The following is a 22,115-nucleotide window of genomic DNA, read 5'->3' as shown; positions in this document are numbered from 1 at the left end:
TGATTCTTTTAAATTTTATTTGTTAAATGAAAGCCATACACAATTAATGTAGCAAATTTGGAAATTATGAAAAAACTGAAGAGGAAAATTACAATTACCTTATTCCACCATCCAAAGGTAACGACTATTATTAACACTTTGGAGTATAGCTTGTCTTTATCTCTTTTATGTACGATATGTAAGTATATACTTATATCTTAAAAAACAAAACCGAGATCACATGATATACACTATTTTTAATAATCTTTTTAATATTCAAAGAACATTTTTCTTTTCAAGTACTCTTCTATATGACTTTTAATGGCTGCACATTACTCCACCACCTGGATAGATATACAATAATTTACTTAAGCAATCCCCTACTGCAAATTTTCTTTACAGCAGAAATGATTTCCCAGACAGTTGCTTCCCATTTTTCTCTATTGCAATGATGGAACGAACATCTTATAACTAAACCTTTATTTTCTTAGGCTAAATTCCCAAATGTAGAATTACTAGGTCAAAGGTCATGGTAATATGTTTGATACATATTACCAAACTTACATCCAGGAAGGCTGTACCAATTTGTACCCCTATATGCAATGTACGGGAGTGTTATTTTAGTACTCCTTTGCCAACAGCTGGGTCTTATTTTTTCTGTTATAGCTTGCTATGGAGAAAATGCTTATAGGTATATTTGCCTCTCTTTACTAATGAAGCACACATTTTTTTTTCATGGTTTTATCCAATTGAATTTCTTTTATGAATTTCCTGTGTATGTCCTTTCACAGCTGGCTCTTGTTCCTTGAAGTTGCTTATATAAAAACTACAGGGTGGAGGAGAGGTGGAAGGAGGACACTTCAACCTGGTCCCACATCTCTGAAGGAGGCAGAAAGGCTGAAGATGGCTGGACGCTTGTCCTTGCTGGAGGCTGGCTGTCCTTCCTCTTCCTGGGGTGCTCCTGGCCTTTCTAGGCCCCTTCGGCAGGGTGCCCAGACAGGTCCCTGTGCTCTCCAGGCTGTGTCCTTCACTCGTCTTCCGCCCGCCTCTGTGTTCTGAGGCTGCTCTTCCTCATCTCTGCTCCATGATAGGTGAGGATGGCAGAGCCACACACCCAGGGCTGGAAGGAAACACTGTGGCCAGTGAAGCAAGGAGGAGGGGAAGAAAGGATGGAAGCAATGTCCAGGAACAGAGTGATCTTTGTTGAGGTCTATGAGTGGACTCAGTCTACCCACCCCCTTCTACCACAGTCCCACACACATCCAGCTTTGGCTGCAGGAGAGCTGGGTTCAATGGTCTACTCTCCCCTAAATCTTTCAGTTTCTCATAAATGGGGAATAGGACCCAGCTCCTGGTACACCTCTTCCTCTAAAATAGAACAAAAAGCTTTCTGCAGCCCCTAAAGGTGGCTACCTTCAGGCAGGGAGAATGGACCAAGGCTGAACCACACCAGAGCCTGAGCCAAAGAGTGAGATTGGATCAGGAGCTGGGGGTGGCAGGTTTACACTGCCTGATACCCCAAGGGGGGTCACATCCCAGAACTCAGCTCTTCTGGTTGTTGAAGGGGAGAATTTCCTGTCTGCACAGGCCTGAGCTGAGTCTCACATACCATCCTGGAAAGTAAAGTGAGGAAAGAAAAAGCAGTGGTAGCTGGAACCCCATCAGGGGCAGCAGTCCTGTTTTGGGTGGCAGAGGATGCCTGGGGCCACCTTTGCATGAGAAATCGATGTAGAGATAGAGCTCCTAATAGGCCCTCCAACCCTATCCCCACCCCCAGCTCCTGGGGTTATGGTCAGGGTGGGGAGGGGCAACAGCTTAAGTGAAAAGCTGTTTTGTTCCCGCCCCAAGCTCTGAGTCTGCACAGATGGGTTTCTGATTCCCTCAAGCACACTCAACTGGGTGATTTCCCCAGCTCACAGGTAGGTGGAGAAGCTGAGACAGGAAGTCTAAGGATCCCACATATAGGTAAGTATCCCTGAATCTGGAGTCTGGGCCAGTCTAAGGAAATGCAGGGAAAGGTAAGAGCAGGGGCATGACTACTGAGACGGCAGTTTCAGTATGACTTTTTCCCTGAGAGGAAGCTTGCTTCTGGACCTCACCTGGAAAGGCCAGTGGAAAGAATGAGAGGTAATAAGGGGGATCAAGAAAGCTATCTGGGTAAAGGGATAGACAGGGTTTTCTTTGCTCCACTTCTTCCCATTGTCACATAAAGACTGACTAACCTTGGGTAGTCAGGGCCATCTATTCCCTAATTTAGTCAGGGTCTCTAATCTAATATTGTTCTCTCTTGCTGCTCCAATCAGGGTAAAGGTTCTCCAACTGAACAGGGTTCACTTTCCTGAAACATCACCATCACTCCTGCTGTTCAGACTTTCCCAGCCCCAGTTCTGTCACCTTCCAGATGAGGGGGAAAGCAGCTCCTTCTCCTCCTCGAAGCCAGCGGCAGAGGGCAACAGTTCTTCAACTGGCAGCTTTAGCTGGGTCAGGACATAAAGCTTGCCACTGAAGAACTACTGCGGCTCAGCCAGGTGAGGGTGTGGGAGGTACAGGCTCCTAAAGGCAAAGGGAAGAAAAACGAGAAAGACCTGAGCAGGGCCATGTCACAGGGACACTGTCCCACTGGCCATCCAAGTCCACCCCAGCAGGCACTCAACCATCTGTGAAGCATTCTTGGCTCTGACCTGTGCCTGCAGAAGCTGTTAACTTCAGTGAGAAGCAAGAGGCAGCTCTAAACATACTTCCCTTGCTCCTCTTTCCAGAGCCAAAGCTGTAGAAACCCAGGCTCCCATCCCCTTTACCCCAGCTACCCATGGGGGAGGGGGACAGCCTACTCAGCATTCAGAAAAGGCAGGACATGGGACCCAGGACACACCCCACCCCTTCAGGAAGGTACTAGGTAAGAAGTTGTATCTCAGGTCCAGCAATGTGAGTTCAGTGATCAGCCCAACTGACTTGTTCCCAGGGAGTTCAGCTGGGAGAATTTTGGGGGCCTGGATCTGGGGAAGACTGAAGAAGGGAGGTCTAGAGTTTGGAAGGTCAGGAGAGGCTCCAGGGACTGTGAGGAAGGGACAAGGGACCAAAGGCTGGAGGGGAGGGAGATTAGTCAGGGAGGTTGGGCAGCGTCCCCAGGACTCTCAAATGCCAGGCATTCCGCTAGCGCATTCCGGGTACATCTGGTATGAATTCCAGGCTGTCTGCCGGCCCCTCCATGTCTGAACTTTGTTCCAAGTTCCAAGCCCCGCCCCCACAGTTCCAACGCATGAATCAGCAGGAAAAGCCGGGCCCTGCAGCATGGCCCAGGGAGGGGGCTGGGGGCGTGGCAGGCTTGGGGGCTGTGAGCTGGGAAGGGCGGGTCTGTGCTGACACGGCCCAAGGGCATGCCCATGCCAATGGGAGGGGCCAAGGTGGTCTTGCCTTGAGATTTCCATACTCAGCGGTTAGGAAACATTAGGGTAGGGGTGGGAGGTTTTCAAATTACTAAACCCTCTTGGGAGGCATGAACTTTGAGGTACCTTCCTTCCACCAAGTGACCAGTCCCCAACTCCTTCCCATTCCCCTCCATCTGAGCCTGCTCTGGTCAGCTCATAGGACTTAGCCGTTGCTGAGAGTTTGTGCCAAGCAGGTGCCCTTGGCTGCAGGGCGGGGTGGGTCCAGGGCACTGACCCTCTGACCAGCTGCTCCATCTACCTTCTGGCACCCTGACAGCTTCCAGCCCAGTCTGACAGCCAAGATGACAGGCCGAAAGAGTTGGAGGCTGGAACTAGGGCCGGAGGGAGGTGGGGGCGATAGCCTAGCCCGAGGCCACGGGGAGGGGCCAAGAGTTGGCCGAGAGGTGGGGAGAGAGGGAGCCCAGTGATGACTAACCCAGGCGCCCCACCCAGCCAGCCAGTTTCCCAGGCGGTCGGGGCCAGGCCTGGGCTAGGGCCCCCACAACCGGACAGGCTTGGGGGAGGTGCAGAGGTGACCTTCTCTCGGCCCAAGCTAGTAAGGCTGGGGAGGGGGGTAGAGTTTCCAGGCCTTCCTCGTGCCCGCTCCCCCCACCAACCGCGGTGAAACCCTAAACCTTTGGGTTGCATAAGGCCCCGGCACCGCCGCCCCCTACTCCCCTCCCCTCCCCCCTTACATAACATCCCCCGGAGGGAATGAGAGGAGGGGCCGGCCCGCCCAGAGACCCCTTCCCTGCCAGGGCACTCGGCTGGCCCTGACCCAATGAGTGCCGACAGACGCGAGGCACCTCTACGGCCTCCCGCCCGGTCCAAATCCTCCCCAGGCTGCGGGGTCGGCTCCCGTATCCCCCGACCAGAGGGCGTCGAGGTTGGCCGCCCCCAGCCCTCCCGCCCCTCACCTTCCTCCCAGCTACTCAAGACCTTCCGCCACGACTCCTGTCCCGGCCTCTTTTTAAAAACCTCCTGACACACTCCTCCAGCCAGTCCAGGACCCTCTCCCCCCGAGCGCCCTTGCCTCGGCCGCCCCCTCTCCCCTCCCGCGGAAGGGCAGGGTGTGGCCGCCAGAACCCTACTTGCCCCCATTACCCCGTTAGCACGGTTCCCACCAGTGCGTCCAGGACCCCAGCTCACACCCACCTGGTGCTGGGTATGTGGGGGGTGCGGAGGGTAGGGGAGCAAATCAGTGCGTCCGTGCCCCACGGCCGGCGGCGCTCTCTTCCCAGCGCCCAGCACACACCGGCTCCAGTCTCCGATCAGCTGGCGGCGTCGTGACGCACAAGTTGCGTTTGCACCTCCCAGAGCCAATCACCGCCTACTGGTGGGCAGCGTGACCACACCCACTCGGGGGCGCCAGCCCTTCGCTCTAGTCCCGCCCCTAGGGCTGTCTTAGCTCTGATTGGCAAGGAGGCCACCCCTTTGCCTAGTAGAATTTCATTAAGCCACACCTACCAACTCACGAGTTGGCCAATAGGTGAAAAGGTGTGGCTCAGCCGTCCGCCTTGGCTACTATCTTTGAAGAGCACTACGTCAAACTAGGGTTCGAAAGAGCAGAAGGAAGTAAAGGCGTGCGGTGCATACTGGTCAATGTAGTTCTCGATCTGACACCCCGTTCCCAGAATCCAGAGCGCTCTGTGAGTTGGCATTTTTAAAGTCATCTCTGAATCCATCCCGGCGAAATCCTTAAAGGGCGACAGCCCCTCCTTTTTGGAGCCGTGAGTGCTTCTTTTAGACAACCCCAAAACGGATTCGCTGACCTCTGCAGGAGGCTCTCTAAGGAAAAGTGAAGCAGGCGAAGCCCCAGGAGTGGGCAGAACTGAAGGTGGAAATCGGCCCCCAGGGCAGCAGATTCTTCCACAGGATGGGAACTCCTGAGGGCTTTTGGGGTACAGAGGACTGCCCACCTCGCCAAGCCCCAGCTTCCACTGGAGAGATCTAGTCCACCCCTCCTGGGGATGGGGGTGGGAGGGAGGCTTCCAGATCAGGAGACTTCTCTTGGAGATGTCTCGTCCCAGCCGCAGGGACAGAGCCGCTTCCTAACAAAAGACTCACACTTTTCGGCGGCTGTGAAGCTGGAGAGGTCCCGGCCGTGCCGAGGACGTCGGATCTCATCGCCCTCCCAGTCCTTCGACCCTCCCGCGAAAGGCCCTCAATAAAATGGTTTGCTTACCCTCGCCCCCCCCCCCCAAAAAAAAGATTGATAGCAGTCTTCACCTGAGGGTAGAAGGAAGACTTGTGCTCAGAAACTAGGGGATGGACCGTGTCAACGTGCCACGGGCCGGCCACCCCATCCTGTGCCTAATACCCCCATTCAGTACCGCCCTCCAGAAGCTTTCCACTGACTCAGGCCTACTTAGGGAAGATATTTCGAAGCTAGAGACCAATGAGAAGGCGGCTCCTTCCCTCAGGGGCCAATCAGCGTTTAGAGGGGCGGGGGATGGGCAAAAACCTGAAAGGAACCCAGTGACTTGGCAAAAGCTGCCGAACTGCTTATTTAAAGGGGCAAGTCCGGGACCCATTCCACCTCATCACTCCTTCGCCCTCCGCCCTCCGCGACTGAACAGAAACGTGTAGCCCGGGATCCATGACTTTTCCATAAGCGCCAGATTGGCGGTGAGGGTAACTGAGCTGGAAGGATTTGCCTGGAGCGTGAGGTAGTTTCTTCTCTACCAAATACGGGCTCTGCCAAGTGATTGCTATGGTTCCCAGGAGCTCCAGAATTCTGAACTTGCGTTCAGAACATTGTGCCTTTAAGGAAACTTCCTGCCTTCCACCCCAGTAACAGCTGATTGTTGGAAAGTGTGACCCCAGGGGACGAATCAGCTGTTACCACATCCTCCTCTTGGCCTGCCCTACTCCATCCGCTTGGTCCCTCCTCCCCCACCACCGGTGGGGAGGGGAGGAGAGGAAGGAGATGGAACCCCAAATATGGGGGACCCGCTTGTATGTTCTTTCCTCTTCCCTCTTTCTCACTGTCGCCATCTGCCCTCCCCTTCTCCCTCCCCCCAATCTGCTGCTTAGCTCTTCAGAGGTTCTGAGCTTGGAACCAGAGGTATTTCCTGTCAGCGCCCTCAGCTCAGACCCACCCCTCCCTGGCCTAGTAAGGGAGGCCAGTATTGGGGAGGCCCAGAATGGAAGCTGGAGGGGTGTGTGCGGGCCCCAGGAATGGGTTCTGGGGAAAGTCCCGCGAAGCTGCGGACCAAGCCTAGAGGAGAGGTATGGCTGTGGAGAGCAAGCCTCCCGGGTGTCAGAACCCTTGCTCCCCAGGCCAGTTGCCCTCTACTCCCTGCTCAAGTTGCCCTATTCCTCCCCAGACAGGGGCTTGCTAAGGGGATCCTCCTGGCCTTGCCCGTTCAGTCGATTTCTAACTGTTTTTAGATGCCACCTGGCCCTTGGCTGCTTCAGTTTTTACACTCTTACCCTCTACAGCAAGGGAGCTAAGGTGGAGCTTCCCAGGGGTGCAGGTGGAATGCACTGGCCCCAGGAACCAGTGACTTAGAGTGGGAAGTCCTGCAGGAAGACCTAAGTAAATATTTTACCCCAACCCTAAGCTGGGAATCAGGGTCACTCCAGGACAAGCTTAGTGTGAAGTCCCAGGAATGACTTGGCAAGGTTGGGAGAAACTGATCAGGGCCTTGGCCAAGCTTGGAAGGAAGAGAAATCTCACCAGCTGACCCATTCCCATTATCCTTAGCATAGAAGTACCATCCCCTTCCCACTCAAGGCCCTTGCGGTAGGCTTCTCTCTGTTTGTGATACTAAGTCTCCTTCTCCTCACCCTCCCACCTTAGGGCAAAAGCACAGGGTTTGAGTCCAGGGTTTCTTAACCTCAGCACTATTGACATTTTGAATTGGATAATTTCTTGTTGTGGGGCTGTACTGTGGGGGCCAGCATCCCTGGCCCACTAGACACTTTTAGCAACACAACTTGCCCCCTCCCCATGACAACCAAAAGTGTCTCCAGACATTACATTACCAAACAGTCCCTGGGAGTCCAAATTGCCCCCAGTTGAGAACCACTGAGTTAGACAAACTTGGACTCAAATTCTAGCCCTTAACAGTTCTGAGCTTGATGAATATACTTAGCATCTCTGAACCTCAATTTCCTCATCTACAAAATTGACTGAATAATAAAGTTAATGGTTTATTGTAGGGATTAAAAAAGGATTGTTTGAAAATACTTAGCACAGTACCAGGCTTACTGGCCCACAGTTGGTGCATTAAACATTAGCTTCCTTCACTTTTCTCTTTGCCAGATCAGCAAAGGCAAACCTCACTCAGCATGGGCTGACTGCCGGGGCAGCTGCAGCCTGCCTCCCCGACTATCCAAGCCATGACCTCGGGTACACTCAATATTGAGGTTGGTGAAGGGGAGTGGCTAATGTGGTCCCAGATTCCCCAAAGCCCAAGGGTGCTTGGGTTGGGATTCAAGGGAAATTTGGGAATAGATCTGTTACAGAGGATTATATTTCAAGATGTTGCAGATTGCCAGCATCAGAATTACCTGGGGTGCTTGTTAAAAATTCAGACTCCTGGATCTCATCCCAGACTACTGAATCAGAAGTACATTATAAAGTTTGAAAACCACTGTTTCAGAATGGGGAAGGTGTCATTGCCCCAGAAATCTTGGTGCACCAGTGCCCACCATTGCAAGGACTTTTCTATTCAAGAGAAGGAAAGAATTCTGATTGGATTTTCTCTCTTGGAAATACATGTTCATCAGAAGCCGAGATTGATCCAGCCCTGTATGATTCATTAATCCTAACCAGTTCATTAATTCTCTTCTTTGCTCTCCCTGTTTTGCAGATTCAGAATATTGCTAGAACAGTTTGATTTATTTTAGAATCTAAGCTACCTCTAAGTGTTTTGAATATTCCCTTCTACATTCTCGCATTGAAAAAACATCACTTAAGTGAAAATTAAAAGGAAATCTTACGGAATGATTTAAAAAAAAAGGATTTCTGAGGTAAGGTTAGTTACATCCAAGGTCATTTTTGCATTGCAAGCCAAAACCACTAGAGGGCAGGGCACACACAGACTTGCAGAAAGTAAAGTAGCCTAGGTAAACTGAGAGCAGAGTAAAGATCAGGTGGACCCAATTTTATTCCTGACCATCAAAACCCATCCTTTAGTCTCAGTTACTCAGACCAAAATCGAGGGTTCGAGATTGTCAAGGAACACCTAATTTCCCAGCTGGAAAAAACAACAGTGCAATGGCCAAGAAGTACAGAGAACATTAGTTTTAGAAAGAGATAGGCTTGGATTTGAATCCTGGCTCTACCACTTCTTAGCTATGTGACCTTGGGCAAGCTACCTAAGGTAGCCATTTTCCTTATTCTAAAATGGGTATAAATCCTTAAAAGGGTTGTGGTGAAGATTAAACAAAATAAGGTGTGTGAAGTGTTTAGCATGCTGCCTGGATCCTAATCAGTGCTTGATAAATGGTTGTAAGTTATTTCTTATGACCAAAGTTCTATGACCAAGCAGGGTCCCAGCTGCCCCTTCAAGAAAGGGGATAGAACCCTGGGTGGGTGGCTTGGATGGTTGGAGGGTAGACCTGTACACCAAAAGGTTGCAGGTTCGATTCCCGATCAGGGCACATACCTAGGTTTCAGGTTTGACCCCCAGTTGGGGCTCGTGCAGAAGGCAGCCGATGGGTTTCTCACTCATATCGATGTTTCTCTCTCTCCCTTCCTCACTCTTAAAAAACAAAAAAAAAATCAATAGCAACATATCCTCAGGTGAGGATTAAAAAGAAAACCCAACCAAACAAAAAAACAGATGGAATCAGATGGTGGCCGAGCCATTCCTGTCTCCTCTCTAATTTGGGCTTTCGTTTTTCTTAAGTGACTTTATGAAACCCTCTACACCTCTATACCAAACTATTACACTCTCCTTCTAGGAGTGAGACTCAAAAAACAGCCAGTGGTTTCACTGCAGACAACGGCCTATCTGTTCTGCAAGTGAGAACCAAGACCCCTTGAAGGAGTCATGTAGTTTTGGTGCCAGAATCTGGTTTTCACTCACTATCTTGGGCTGCAAGCCCCCCACCCCCACCCCTAGCCACTGTGGTATCTGCAAACTCTGCCACAGCCAGCAGGCTCTTTGAAACCGCAGAAGCTGATCTTCAACAGGAAGTCTTGGGGAACGTTTCCTCCCAAGAACTCCAGGCCTTTGGGCTGGGGCCACTTCTCTCCCTCGGGTCGCGCAGAATTAAAAAACAAAACAAGACTGGAAGAGGGCTGCTAGTAGAGAGGACTGCAGGGCAGAAAGTCTGTGCACCAGCTTCTAAGTCTCCATTCTGCCACTTGGACAAACCTCTTTCATGGCTCTTGGTTATCACCTGTAAAATATAAACAGTAATAACTGTCCTCCCTACCTGCTGTGAGGCCAAATGGAATGTTACTGATGACATGTTTTGGAAAATTAAAAGCTCCTTTTGGAAGCCAGCACGGAGGCAATGAAGGGACTTGATGTCAAAAGTCCCAGCTCAGACTCGGGTTTCTTGTCTGTAAAATGGGGAGGGGTGATCAGTCCCCTAATTAGAGGCTGGGATCTCTGGGAACAGCCTCCCTTAGATCTGCGTTCTGGAGGGTGCAGGAGGAAGCAGGGAGGGGAGGGCAAACCTCGTGGGCGGTTCGGCATCGCCATCCTCTGCACGGTTGGGGCCGAATGGGGCCCCTTTCAGCTCGAGAGGAAGCGACGCCGCCGCCAGCCCAGAGCAGAGCGTCAGCCCGAGGGCGACGGGGCAGGAGCAGTCCCGCCCGCCCCTTTGAGCCACGTGCGGTTGTTTCGGTGCCGGGCGATCACGTGAGTCGCGTCAGCTGACCCGTCACGGTGGAGCCCGGTGCTGGCACCACTCAGTGCCCTCCCTTCCGCGCCCAGAGCGCAGGACCCTGCGGAGGGGTAAGAGTGCCCCCGCCCTCCTCTCCTCCGTCCCCGGCCCACCCTTGCCGCCTCCGCCCCAGCCCCTGCCCCTCGTCCGTCCCCGCCCGGCCGATCTGGCACCCCGGAAGCTGTCGTGGGGAGGGCCTTGGCTGGCCCCTACTCTGCTTTGCCCCCAGGCGTCCTGGAGGGGGGGGGGATGGCCCTGGAGAGCAGGGGACGGGAAGTCCCTCTTACCTCCGGGGTCCAGGGCTGGTCCCCGCCCCCAAGCCCTGACTTGGAGGAGCTGCTCCTGAGCGTGGAGAGGGACCTGAACATCGATGCCCGGCAGCTGGCTCCCGCCCCTGGGGGCAACCACGTGGTGGCCCTGGTGCCCGCGCGCTGGCTCGCTAGCCTCCGCGAGCGCCGGCTGCCCCCGGGCCCCTGCCCCCGCGCCGAGGGCCTGAGCGAAGCGGAAGTCAGGACTCTCCTGCAGCGATCTGTGCAGAGGCTGCCTCCAGGCTGGACGCGAGTAGAGGTGCACGGGCTGCGGAAACGGAGGCTGTCCTACCCTCTGGGCGGCGGCCTGCCCTTTGAGGAGGGGTCCTGCAGCCCTGAGACCCTCAATCGCTTCATGCAGGATGTGGCTGCCCAGAATTATCGCAACCTATGGCGCCATGCATATCATACTTATGGGCAGCCCTATAGTCATAGCTCTGCCCCCTCAGCTGTCCCTGCTCTGGATGCAGTAAGACAAGCTCTGCAGAGGGTCTATGGTTGCTCCTTCCTGCCAGTGGGTGAAACTACCCAGTGCCCACCAAATACCAGAGATGGACCCTGTCGCCCTCGGGGCAGCCCGGCCTGTCCCAGTCTTTTGAGAGCTGAGGCCCTGCTGGAGTCACAGGAGATGCTATATGTGGTGCACCCTTATGTGCAGTTCACCCTGCATGATGTGGTCACCTTCAGCCCTGCCAAGCTGACCAACAGCCAAGCCAAGGTGCTCTTCATTCTCTTCCGTGTGCTGAGGGCTATGGATGCCTGTCACCGCCAGGGATTGGCCTGTGGGGCCCTATCTTTGCACCATGTCGCTGTGGATGAGAAACTTTGCAGCGAGCTCCGGTTGGACCTGAGTGCTTATGAGAGGCTTGAGGAGGATGAGAGTGAGGAGACCCCTGTAGCAAGGGACAAGGCAGGCACTGATTGTGGAGAGGAGGGAGGAGGGGGACCTGAGTGTCCTACCTGCCAGGAGGAACTTAGGGGCCTTGTGTTAGACTGGGTCCACGGCCGCATCAGCAACTTCCACTACCTCATGCAGCTGAATCGATTGGCAGGTCGGCGGCAGGGGGATCCCAACTACCACCCAGTATTGCCCTGGGTGGTGGACTTCACCACACCCCATGGGCGCTTCCGAGACCTGCGCAAGTCCAAGTTCCGCCTCAACAAGGGGGATAAGCAGCTGGACTTCACGTATGAGATGACGCGGCAGGCATTTGTAGCAGGTGGTGCAGGTGGTGGGGAGCCACCCCATGTTCCTCATCACATCTCAGATGTGCTCTCTGACATCACATACTATGTATACAAGGCTCGGCGCACACCCCGGTCGGTGCTTTGTGGACATGTACGGGCTCAATGGGAGCCCAATGAGTACCCTGCCAGCATGGAGCGCATGCAGAACTGGACACCTGACGAGTGTATCCCTGAATTTTACACTGATCCCTCTATCTTCTGCTCCATTCACCCTGACATGCCTGACCTGGATGTGCCTGCCTGGTGTGGCTCCAGCCAGGAGTTTGTGGCTGCCCACCGGGTGCTGCTGGAGAGCCGTGAGGTGTCCCAGGACCTGCACCATTGGATCGACCTCACCTTTGGCTACAAACTCCAGGGCAAGGAAGCTGTAAAGGAGAAGAATGTGTGTCTGCACCTGGTGGATGCCCACACGCACCTGACCAACTATGGTGTGGTGCAGCTCTTTGATCAGCCACACCCCCAGCGCCTGGCTGGGGCTCCTTCCCTTGCCCCTGAGCCTCCGCTTATCCCTAGGCTGTTGTTCCAGACCATCCAGGAGAGCACAGGCCGGGAGGACTTCCCAGGGCAGCTTACAAATGGAGTGGTTCTGGAGGCCACTGCCTGTGAGGCTGGCTGGGCCAGAGACAGGCCTGTGGCAGGTGAAGATGACTTGGAGCAGGCCACAGAAGCTCTGGATTCCATATCCCTTGCTGGGAAAGCAGGTGACCAGCTGGGCCCCTCCTCCTCCGGTCAAGCCCCCCCAGGCCTCCTGTCTTTTTCAGTAGCCTCAGCCTCTCGATCAGGCCGCAGGAACAAGGCTATTGGGACAGACCCTGGGGAAGGTGAGGAAGGGAAGGTTCTTCTTCCGGAGGGCTTCAATCCCGTGCAAGCTCTGGAAGAGCTGGAGAAACTAGGCAACTTCCTGACCAAAGGCCTAGGGGGCCGGTTGGAGGTGCCTGAGCAGCCCCAGGTTCAGCCACCTGTGCAGCTGCGGGACCTCTTCCATCGGGACATGCAGGCGCTGGGTGTCCTATTGGCTGAGATGGTGTTTGCCACTAGGATCCGAACGCTGCAGCCTGATGCGCCTTTGTCGGTACGCTTTGAGGCTGTTCAGAGGCTCTGCACACGCCATCCCAAGGAGGTCCCTGTGTCTCTGCAGCCCATGCTGGACATGCTCTTGCAGCTGAGTGGATCTAAAGGACCCGTGGTGGCACGGACTGGCAAGATGGGCCCACTGTTTGAGTACAGGCCTGTCTCCCAGGGTCTGCCCCCACCCTCCCCGGCCCAGCTCCTCAGCCCCTTCAGCTCTGTGGTTCCCTTCCCTCCATACTTCCCGGCGCTGCACAAGTTCATCCTTCTGTACCAGGCAAGGCGCGTGGAGGACGAGGCTCAGGGGCGGGAGCTGGTCTTTGCTCTGTGGCAGCAACTGGGTGCAGTGCTGAATGACATCACCCCTGAGGGCCTGGAGATCCTGCTGCCCTTTGTGCTGTCACTCATGTCTGAGGAGCACACGGCTGTGTATACGGCCTGGTACCTGTTTGAACCTGTTGCCAAAGCACTGGGCCCCAAAAATGCTAATAAGTACCTACTGAAGCCTCTCATTGGTGCCTACGAGAGCCCCTGCCGGCTCCACGGCCGCTTCTATCTGTACACTGACTGCTTTGTGGTCCAGCTGATAGTGCGGCTGGGTCTGCAGGCGTTTCTTGTCCACCTGCTGCCCCATGTCCTGCAGGTGCTGGCTGGTGTGGAGGCCTCCCAGGAGGAGAGCAAGGGCCTGGCAGGGGCTGCCGACGATGAGGAAAGTGGGCTCCCAGGGGCCAGGCCCAGCTCCTGTGCCTTTGGGGAGGAGATTCCGATGGATGGGGAGCCTGCTGCTTCCTCGGGTCTGGGGCTCCCAGATTATACATCTGGCGTCAGCTTCCATGACCAGGCGGACCTCTCTGAGACAGATGACTTCCAAGCGGGGCTCTATGTGGCTGAGTCCCCACAGCCCCAGGAGGCTGAGGCTGTGAGCCTGGGTCAGCTAAGTGACAAGAGCAGCACCAGTGAGACCTCCCTGGGTGAGGAGCAGGCTGCAGACGAAGGGGGTGCCCCTATGGATAAGAGCAGCCTCAAGTCAGGTGACAGCAGTCAGGACTTGAAGCAAAGCGAAGGCTCAGAGGAGGAAGAGGAGGAAGAGGAAGGCTGTGTAGTGTTGGAGGAGGGGGAGGAAGAAGGGGAGCAAGATGAAGTGACTGGAGCATCTGAGGTCACTCTCTCCAACACGGTGATGTCCATGGACACAATTGTGGCTGGCGGTGGGGAGGCAGAAGGGGAGGAAGAGGAGGAGCCGCTGACCGAGCAGTCGGAGGGCCAAGAACAGAAGATCCTTCTTGGTGAGTACTCGGGCCTGAGGTGTAGGTCGAACAGTCATCTGGTTTTCACTCAACATTTGCTGAGCATCTGCTCTGTGCCAAGCAGTGGATCGAGTAGATCCATATACAGCATAGATGTGGGCCTGGAGATCACATATAGCAGAAGAGATGCCATGTTGTAGACAATATTCCGTAAGTGCAAGTTAGCATAATGCTATAAAGAACACAGCTGGGTGCTACAAGGAAATATTAAATGGGGCTTAGGTCTAATTTTCAGGTGTCAGAGAAGACTTTCTGAAAGTAGGGCTAGTTGAGGTTCAATGAGTAGGAGGTAGCGAGGCAAAAATATCAGGGTCTGCAGTGGGAAGAGCATTCCATGCAGAGGGAATAGCATGTGCAAAGCTCAGAGGCTGTCGTGGTTCCATTAAAGAATTAGTGAAAGGCCAGCATGCTGAGACTGAGAGAGTGAAGGGAAGAGGAGGGAGCAGAGGCCAGACAGGGAGGTAGCCAGGGTGCAGCCAGGGCTTCATTTGTGAGCTGGAGAAGATTCAATGAAAGGGTCACCTGGAGCAGCCCCAAAGCCAGAGTCCCGCAGGCCACCTCTGCACTGTGGTGATGGTGTGGGGCGACCAGGCCCAGGTTGTAGCCGGAGTTGGCTAGGTGGGGTATCATGGGGTGGAGTGGGAGGAGTGGTGAGTCACCACTATCTGATGAGCTCAGGGCCTGCTTCTCCCCTGCAGATACTGCCTGCAAGATGGTCCGCTGGCTGTCCGCCAAGCTTGGCCCAACTGTGGCCTCCCGCCACGTGGCCCGTAACCTGCTCCGCCTGCTGACATCCTGTTACGTTGGTAAGGCCTGTGGCAAGTGCTGGAGATGAAACTTCTCCCAGACCCTCTGCGAATCTTCAGCCCCCTCTAAGGGTCCTTCCCACTCCCACTGCAGAGCAAGCACTTCCTGGCCAGGGCCTGGGTCCCAGTCTGTAAGCTCATTTCTTCCTTAGATAGGTCACGGGGCAGACCCCAGGCTGGGGTGAGAGGGTGTGGCTACCATAGACCCTGGAAGGCTGACTGCCCTCCTGCCCTCCGGTAGCACTCAAGGCTTCTGGCCCTTCCTTGGCAGGGTCCACTCGGCAGCAGTTCACAGTGAGCAGTGGTGAGAGTCCCCCGCTGAGTGCCGGCAACATCTACCAGAAGAGACCAGTCCTGGGCGATATAGTGTCGGGGCCCGTGCTCAGCTGCCTCCTCCACATCGCCCATCTGTACGGGGAGCCCGTCCTCACCTACCAGTACCTGCCCTACATCAGCTACCTGGTCAGTGCCTGATTTGGCAGGCTGTGGGCGGGAGGAGCCGGAGGGCCGACTTGGGTTCCCTGGAGGTTCCAGGCGGCCTGTGAGGCCGCCTGGCCCTCATCGACTCTATGGTCCTAGGTGGCCCCAGGCAGCACCTCAAGCCCCAGTCGACTGAACAGCCGTAAGGAGGCCGGGCTGCTGGCAGCAGTGACTCTGACCCAGAAGATCATTGTGTACCTCTCAGACACCACCCTCATGGACATCCTGCCTCGTATCAGCCACGAGGTCTTGCTGCCTGTGCTCAGCTTCCTTACTTCCCTTGTCACAGGGTACGCCCCTGCCCCGTCCTGTGGGGGGAGCAGCTCAGCTGAGGGGGCTATGGAGGGTGGGGGCTGGGAAGCTTGGGGGCTGGGTGTCCTTGTTCTGATCCCTGCTCTGTGACCCTGAGCAAGTCACACCTTTTTTCTGTGCCTCAGTTTCCTCATCTGGTTTGGACCAGTTGGTCTTGTAGCACCTTTCACTTACAGCTTTTGATAGATTCTGGGCAAGTTCCACAGTATGGGGGGCTGGAACTTATAAGCTCTTTCCAGGTTCCCAAGTGGAGCCCAGGCCCGGACTGTCCTGTGTATGAAAACCATCAGCCTCATTGCGCTCATCTGCCTGCGCATCGGACAGGAGATGGTCCAGCAGCACCTGAGTGAGCCTGTGGCCACCTTCTTTCAAGTCTTCTCGCAGCTGCATGAGCTGCAGCACCAGGTGGATAGACCTACCTGGCTGGGGTGGGCTGGGCAGGGGCTTTGGACTCAGCTGACCCTGGGCTTCCTTCTTCCAGGATCTGGATCCTGTGGGCCACAGTGAGGGCCAGCTGCCAGAGGTGGCCTTCTCTGATGGGCAGCAACGACTGGTGGACCCCGCCCTGCTGGATGAACTGCAGAAGGTGTTCACCTTGGAGATGGCATATACAATCTACGTGCCCTTCTCCTGCCTGTTGGGTACTGCCCTTCCCCTTTCCTCACACAGCCTCTGTGGCTCTGTCTTTTCTCCTGGGAGGGCCCCATGCGCCCCCTGCCCTCAGAGTCAGTAGTGGGTGTCCTCAGAGTCAGTAGTGGATGTCTTCAGAGTCAGTAGTGGGTGTTAAGCACAGTTTTCTGGCTCAGATAAAAGGAATTTGGCCTCAGGCCTTGAGTCCCAATGTGATATAATAACAGGGACTGAGCATTAGCCAGCAAGGAGGTACAGGAGTGGCTTAGCATCTCCCTGGGAAAGATGGGGAGTCAGGCCGACATCTTGACGTCTCTAGGAGCTGTCAGAGGAATGAGCAGCCCACTGTTTACGTAGGTTCCCGCAAGGTACGGGCCAGACACTGTGCTGAGTGCTGACAGGTGTCATTGCCCTGAACAGGATGCACAGCCTTGTGGTCAGATAAGTTGTCATCCCTCCATTAAAATCTAAGCTCTGGGAGGGAGAGCATGACCTGTCTTGTTCACTCTCCTATATCTGATGCCCACCATGGTGCCCAGCACATATAGAAGAAGCTCCCTTGTACATAGTGAACAAATGAATCCACATACATTTTCCTGGGGAGCAAACAGGTTCAGAAGTGAAGAGTTACTTGTTCAAGAGTTGCACAGCCAGTACCTGCCCTGTCTTCTGTGGTTCCCAAGCCCTTGGGTGGGTGGTGGCAGCCACCTGTTGTCTTCTCTAATCTTAGGACCACTTCCACTTTCATCCAGGTGACATCATCCAGAAAATCATTCCTAACCACGAGCTGGTGGGGGAGCTGGCAGGGCTGTATTTGGAGAGCATCAGCCCGAGTAGTCGCAGTCCTGCCAGTGTGGAGCCCACTGTGCCCAGCTCTGGCCTTGAGTCGGACCCCCAGGGTGGGGGCTGCCCCCAGGATGATGGCCACTCAGGGACCTTTGGGAGTGTCCTCGTTGGGAACCGCATCCAAATCCCTGATGACTCTCAGCCCGAGAGCCCCGGCCCCCTGGGCCCTATCTCTGGGATGGGCACTGGAGGCATCGGCAGTGAAAGCGAAGAAAATGCGCTGAAGCGGGAGCTGCCACGGAGTGCCCATGGGCTGAGCGGGAACTGGCTGGCATACTGGCAGTACGAGATTGGCGTGAGCCAGCAGGATGCCCACTTTCACTTCCACCAGATCCGCCTGCAGAGCTTCCCAGGCCACTCAGGGGCTGTCAAATGTGTGGCACCTCTGAGCAGTGAGGACTTCTTCCTGAGTGGCAGCAAGGACCGCACTGTGCGCCTGTGGCCACTCTACAACTATGGGGATGGCACCAGTGAGACAGCCCCACGCTTCATCTATGCCCAGCACCGCAAGAGTGTCTTTTTTGTGGGCCAGCTTGAGGCCCCACAGTGTGTGGTTAGCTGTGATGGGGCGGTACACGTCTGGGACCCCTTCACAGGTGAGCGGGCCCAGGTGAGGCCTGTTCTGTTGCTGCCACCCTGTCCCCTGCTAGGCCTCCGGGAATGGGTCCCAAGGGTGGGTAGTTGGGATGTAATGGTGTGTGGTTTTGGGTGACCCAATGAAGCCACACAGAGGAGTAGTTAGGAGAACCCATTAGTTTGAATCAGCCCTGACCACTTACTTGCTGAGTGACCTTGAGCAAGTCATTTCACTGCTGGAAGCATCAGTTTTTCCATCTGTGAAATGGGAATCAGAACAACTGGTTTAGCTTTAATGCAGGGGTTTGGCTTAAAATGTAGCATTAGTACATGTTTGGTAAGTGGCTGCTCCATTATTTTTTGGCTCTCATTGTAGGGAGAAATAAAAGAGGTAGACTGAGGGAGGTAGCATTCAATCAGGGGGTGCTGTGTGAAGAAAGGAGGCTGCTTTGGGGATAAGAGTCTAGTCTGGCCATGAAAGCAGGAAGGTAGGAGGGTCAGGAAACATAACATTTTCTGAGATCCCTGGGATATGGGAGGCAGGTATAGGGTGGGTCAGGGGGATAGGAAGAATTGGGGCTCTTCCATCAGCTTCACCTTTCCTTTCCAGGGAAGACCCTTCGCACAGTGGAGCCATCGGACAGCCGGGTACCCCTGACCGCAGTGGCTGTCATGCCTGCTCCCTACAGCAGCATCACCATGGCCAGCTCTGACTCGACCCTGCGCTTTGTGGACTGCAGGAAGCCTGGCCTGCAGGTCAGGGGTCTCCATTCCCTGAGCCCTGGCCCAGGTGTCTTCTGGCAACACGGGGAGATCCCAAAGAGAGAGGCCAGGGCATAGTTTCTCTTTGGAGATGGATCACCAGCAGCAGCAAACCCTGGGGTGGGGTGGGGTGGGACTGTGGCCTGTGATGTGGGGAGCTCTCCCCTTGACTGGGAGACAGAGGCTCAGGCCTTCCAGCTGTGTGGGCTTGGGTGGTGAGCAGGACCTCAGGGAGAGGGGGTTGGAGCAGGCAGTGGCACCTCAGCTTGTCTTCCTCCGCCTGCAGCATGAGTTCCGCCTGGGTGGCGGGCTGAACCCTGGGCTTGTCCGCTCCCTGGCTGTTAGTCCCAGTGGCCGCAGTGTTGTAGCCGGCTTCTCCTCGGGCTTCATGGTGCTCCTGGACACCCGTACGGGCTTGGTTCTACGTGGCTGGCCTGCCCACGAAGGGGACATCCTGCAGATCAAGGTGACAGACCAGGGCCCCTTCCCTACCTCACTGCTCCGGGTCCCCACCTCTGGTTAGGGCCCACCCAGGACAGGCTGAAGCTGATCATCCTGTTATCTGCCCAAGGACAGGTATAAGGGAGCTTCAGGAGCCAGCTTCACTGCAGGGCCTTGGCAGGAGGCAGGCCGTGGGGGCGGGCACTATGGGCCGAGCTGACCCTGCTGCTCCCTGGAGATGTTCTAATGAGTAACCCTTGTCCATATTTGTCTTGCTTGGAGGATCAGGGGTCGGGTCCTGTCCGTGACCCAATTCAGGTTAAATAAAGCTCAGCTGGGAGGCTGTTTACTCCCCCCAGGCCACTGAGCAGAGTCCATGCCCCCTGCTGGCTGCTCTGGTGGGGGCAGGGGAAGACCAGGCATGGGGATCCTCCCCCCATCATTACCCCCACCCATTCTCAATCAGAGACCTCAGGGAACTGCTCAGGAAAGCACAGGAGGGGAGGCACAGGGCTACTTGTGGGAGGATTTTTCCCGGTAGCTGTGATTCCCTCCCCTTCCTAAGTGGAGGCCAGGTCAGGGGACATGCACTAACCCTGCTGGGGGCAGGCTGCCTGGGCTCCCTCCAGGCCCCAAGGGACTCTGGGCAGCAGATACCTCTAAATTCCGACTTTCTAATCCTGACTTTTCGGGAGGGCCCTGGGGGTCAGCCTGGGTGCTAATCCTGGCTCTTCCACTCACTCTGTGACCTTGGTAGGATGACAACTTTCCTGAGCCTTAGTTTTTCTCTGTAAAATGGGAACAATGACAGTATTTGTCTCTTAGAGTTGTTACAAAGATTAAATGTGGTAATGCAGCATGCCTAACACAATGCCTGAGCATAGTAAGTAGTCAAACTATAGTGATGACCAGGTTAATGACACTGTAATATATTCATATTAACTAACATTAACATAATGTGGGAGGATGGCAGCCTGTCAACTGCTCAGGACACCGTCTTCCTGGGGGATACTGTGGGAGGAAATGGCAAGACCCTGGGGCTTGGTGGGCACACGGGGGGCCCAGGCCCTACTGAGGCTCTCCTCTCCCTGAGCAGGCCGTGGAGGGCAGCGTCCTGGTCAGCTCCTCCTCTGACCACTCCTTGACTGTCTGGAAGGAGCTGGAGCAGAAGCCCACACACCACTACAAGTCAGCGTCTGACCCTATCCACACCTTCGACCTGTACGGCAGCGAGGTGATCACTGGCACTGTGGCCAACAAGATCGGTGTCTGCTCCCTGCTTGAGCCGCCCTCCCAGGCCACCACCAAGCTCAGCTCTGAGAACTTCCGTGGCACACTCACCAGCCTGGCCTTGCTGCCCACCAAACGGCACCTCCTGCTGGGCTCAGACAATGGGGTCATCCGCCTCCTGGCATAGGCTGCTGTGGAAGCTGGCCAGGCCTGGCGAGACAGACATCCCCAGGGAGTTCACCCCTCATTCTTGCTTCCCCAGCAGCCCCCTCCATGCAAGCCTCAGGCCCCATGCCCAATGTACCCACATGGCCTGTCAGCTAGGGCAGAGTGGAAATCCGGGCTCCTGAATCCCCAGAGCTACTAAGGCTGTCAGCAGGGATCTCATTCATGACTTGGGGAGACGCTGCTCCTAGGTCTCTTCCAGGTCTCTTCCAGGGGGCAGGAAGCCAGAGAAGGAGCTGGGGAAGCATCACTGTCCCCTCTTCACCCCAGCTCTTCCCATGGGTCCACATGGGGACAGGGAAGCTCGGGAAGGAGAAGGGAGACTGGCCCTGCTCACCCAGTCTCTAGCCAAGCACTCTCATTCCCCCTTGCTGGGCTCTCTGCTCCTGTCCCCCAAGGACAGAGAAGCTGCTCCATTCAGGACCCCATGGTGCTTGGGCTCCAGCCTCTAAGGAGGGCTGGCCATGGTCTAGGAGTTAAGAGCCGTGCGCTGGGGTTTAAGTGTCCACCCAGCCAGGCCCTGCCCAGTGTGGGACCAGTAAGACAAGAAAGAGGTCAGGACCAGGGAAAGGAAGATGGAATGGGCCAGCTGGTGCCTGCCAGGAGTGACCCCATGCCTTGCCTGCCTACCCCTAACCACGGTGTATGTGCCTTGAGCTGAGGAGGCAGCCCCTGAGCCCAGAACCCCTGCAAGGGGGTGGGGTGGGGGTCCAAGACCCTGAGGGAAGGGGCAAGAAGAATTCCATCTCTGCATCTCAGGTCCTTCCAGGGGACAGGAAGACCCTGGCGTCCCCAGGTCTTCACATTCTGGAGCATAGATGAGGTCTGGGACTGGGCCTCTGCTGCCTCCTCACTACTTGCAATAGATGTAAATATGACCAATAAATCCTTTGGAAGAGCTATGGAACTGAGTGAGGGTTTTCTTGATGGTGATGTCAGGTGGGGGCAAGTTGAGATCCCACAGTTTGCAGGGCAGTGAGGAGAGAGTGAGGAGTAGGGCAGGAGGTGGGGAGGCAGCCTGATCTTGTTCAGGCAGCACAGGGGGCAGGGCTTCTGGCTCGTGCGGCCCCACTCCAGGTTCCAGAAGCTTCACCCTTGGGTAAGGAGGCATTGCTCCTAGTGAGGTAGGATGCTGAGACAGCCTGCATCCCTCAGCAGCTCTTCCCACTCCCTGCCTCCTGGACAAGGCTGAGGCAGCCAACCAGGATCCTGGACGTGTAAGGGTTGGTATGGGCATCCTATCCTGGGTTCCCTACATACGCTCCTACAGCTTCCCCTTCCCTCCCCTTGAGATGGGAGGCAGGTGTGGGGGAGAGGAAAGGACATTGGAAGTGGGAACCTGGATGTAACTGAGCTCAGCTCTGTGTCCTCAGGCAGGTTACATAGCCTCTCTGAGCCTGACTAAAGCAGGGATAGCCCCCCCCCCCACCTAATGGGGTCTCTGGAAGGCCCCTATCATTTCTGGACCTGCTCTCCAGGTGAAGACAGCCTCCTCTACTATCTCCTGAACCTCCTTTTTTCAGGCTCAGGTGGAACCCAAATCCATATGGTTCCAGGTAGCTGTCTCAGGATTAGATGCACTGGTGGGAAAGGGGCTTCTGGCCCCAATATCAGTGTTTA

The 22,115-nt window shown here is 55.3% G+C and overlaps 1 protein-coding gene across 3 annotated transcripts; it reads left to right on the top strand.

The window, feature by feature from the left end:
- The first annotated feature begins 10,342 nt into the window (after positions 1-10,342).
- WDR81 (WD repeat domain 81) lies at positions 10,343-21,402 on the top strand. 3 transcript variants are annotated; one of them, XM_016211124.2, is made up of 10 exons: positions 10,344-14,166; positions 14,886-14,993; positions 15,265-15,455; positions 15,573-15,763; positions 16,025-16,190; positions 16,267-16,426; positions 17,168-17,857; positions 18,448-18,593; positions 18,886-19,065; positions 20,137-21,402. In XM_016211124.2, exons 1-10 carry the CDS (start codon positions 10,506-10,508, stop codon positions 20,455-20,457), a joined length of 5,814 nt encoding a protein of 1,937 aa, XP_016066610.2. In that variant the 5' UTR covers positions 10,344-10,505; the 3' UTR covers positions 20,458-21,402. The 3 variants fall into 3 exon arrangements, with proteins under 3 accessions (XP_016066611.2, XP_016066610.2, XP_016066612.2); XM_016211125.2 differs by lacking the exons at positions 18,886-19,065; positions 20,137-21,402 and having other exon boundaries at positions 10,343-14,166; positions 17,168-17,871; positions 18,448-18,576; XM_016211126.2 differs by lacking the exons at positions 18,448-18,593; positions 18,886-19,065; positions 20,137-21,402 and having other exon boundaries at positions 16,267-16,371; positions 17,168-17,573.
- Positions 21,403-22,115: the final 713 nt, after the last annotated feature.

This window comes from Miniopterus natalensis, chromosome 17 (assembly GCF_054644295.1).
Source record: "Miniopterus natalensis isolate mMinNat1 chromosome 17, mMinNat1.hap1, whole genome shotgun sequence".
In the NCBI taxonomy this organism is placed as follows: domain Eukaryota; kingdom Metazoa; phylum Chordata; class Mammalia; order Chiroptera; family Miniopteridae; genus Miniopterus; species Miniopterus natalensis.
Note: the sequence above shows the minus strand (reverse complement) of the source record. Positions and strands in the feature narration are given on the sequence as shown.

Excerpts from the sequence above, each read along its gene's own strand:
- WDR81 (XM_016211124.2), top strand. The coding sequence starts at position 10,506 with ATGGCCCTGGAGAGCAGGGGACGGGAAGTCCCTCTTACCTCCGGGGTC. Across the intron at positions 15,764-16,024 it reads CTTACTTCCCTTGTCACAGG|GTTCCCAAGTGGAGCCCAGG; the intron begins GTACGCCCCTGC and ends AGCTCTTTCCAG. Across the intron at positions 16,191-16,266 it reads TGCATGAGCTGCAGCACCAG|GATCTGGATCCTGTGGGCCA; the intron begins GTGGATAGACCT and ends TCCTTCTTCCAG.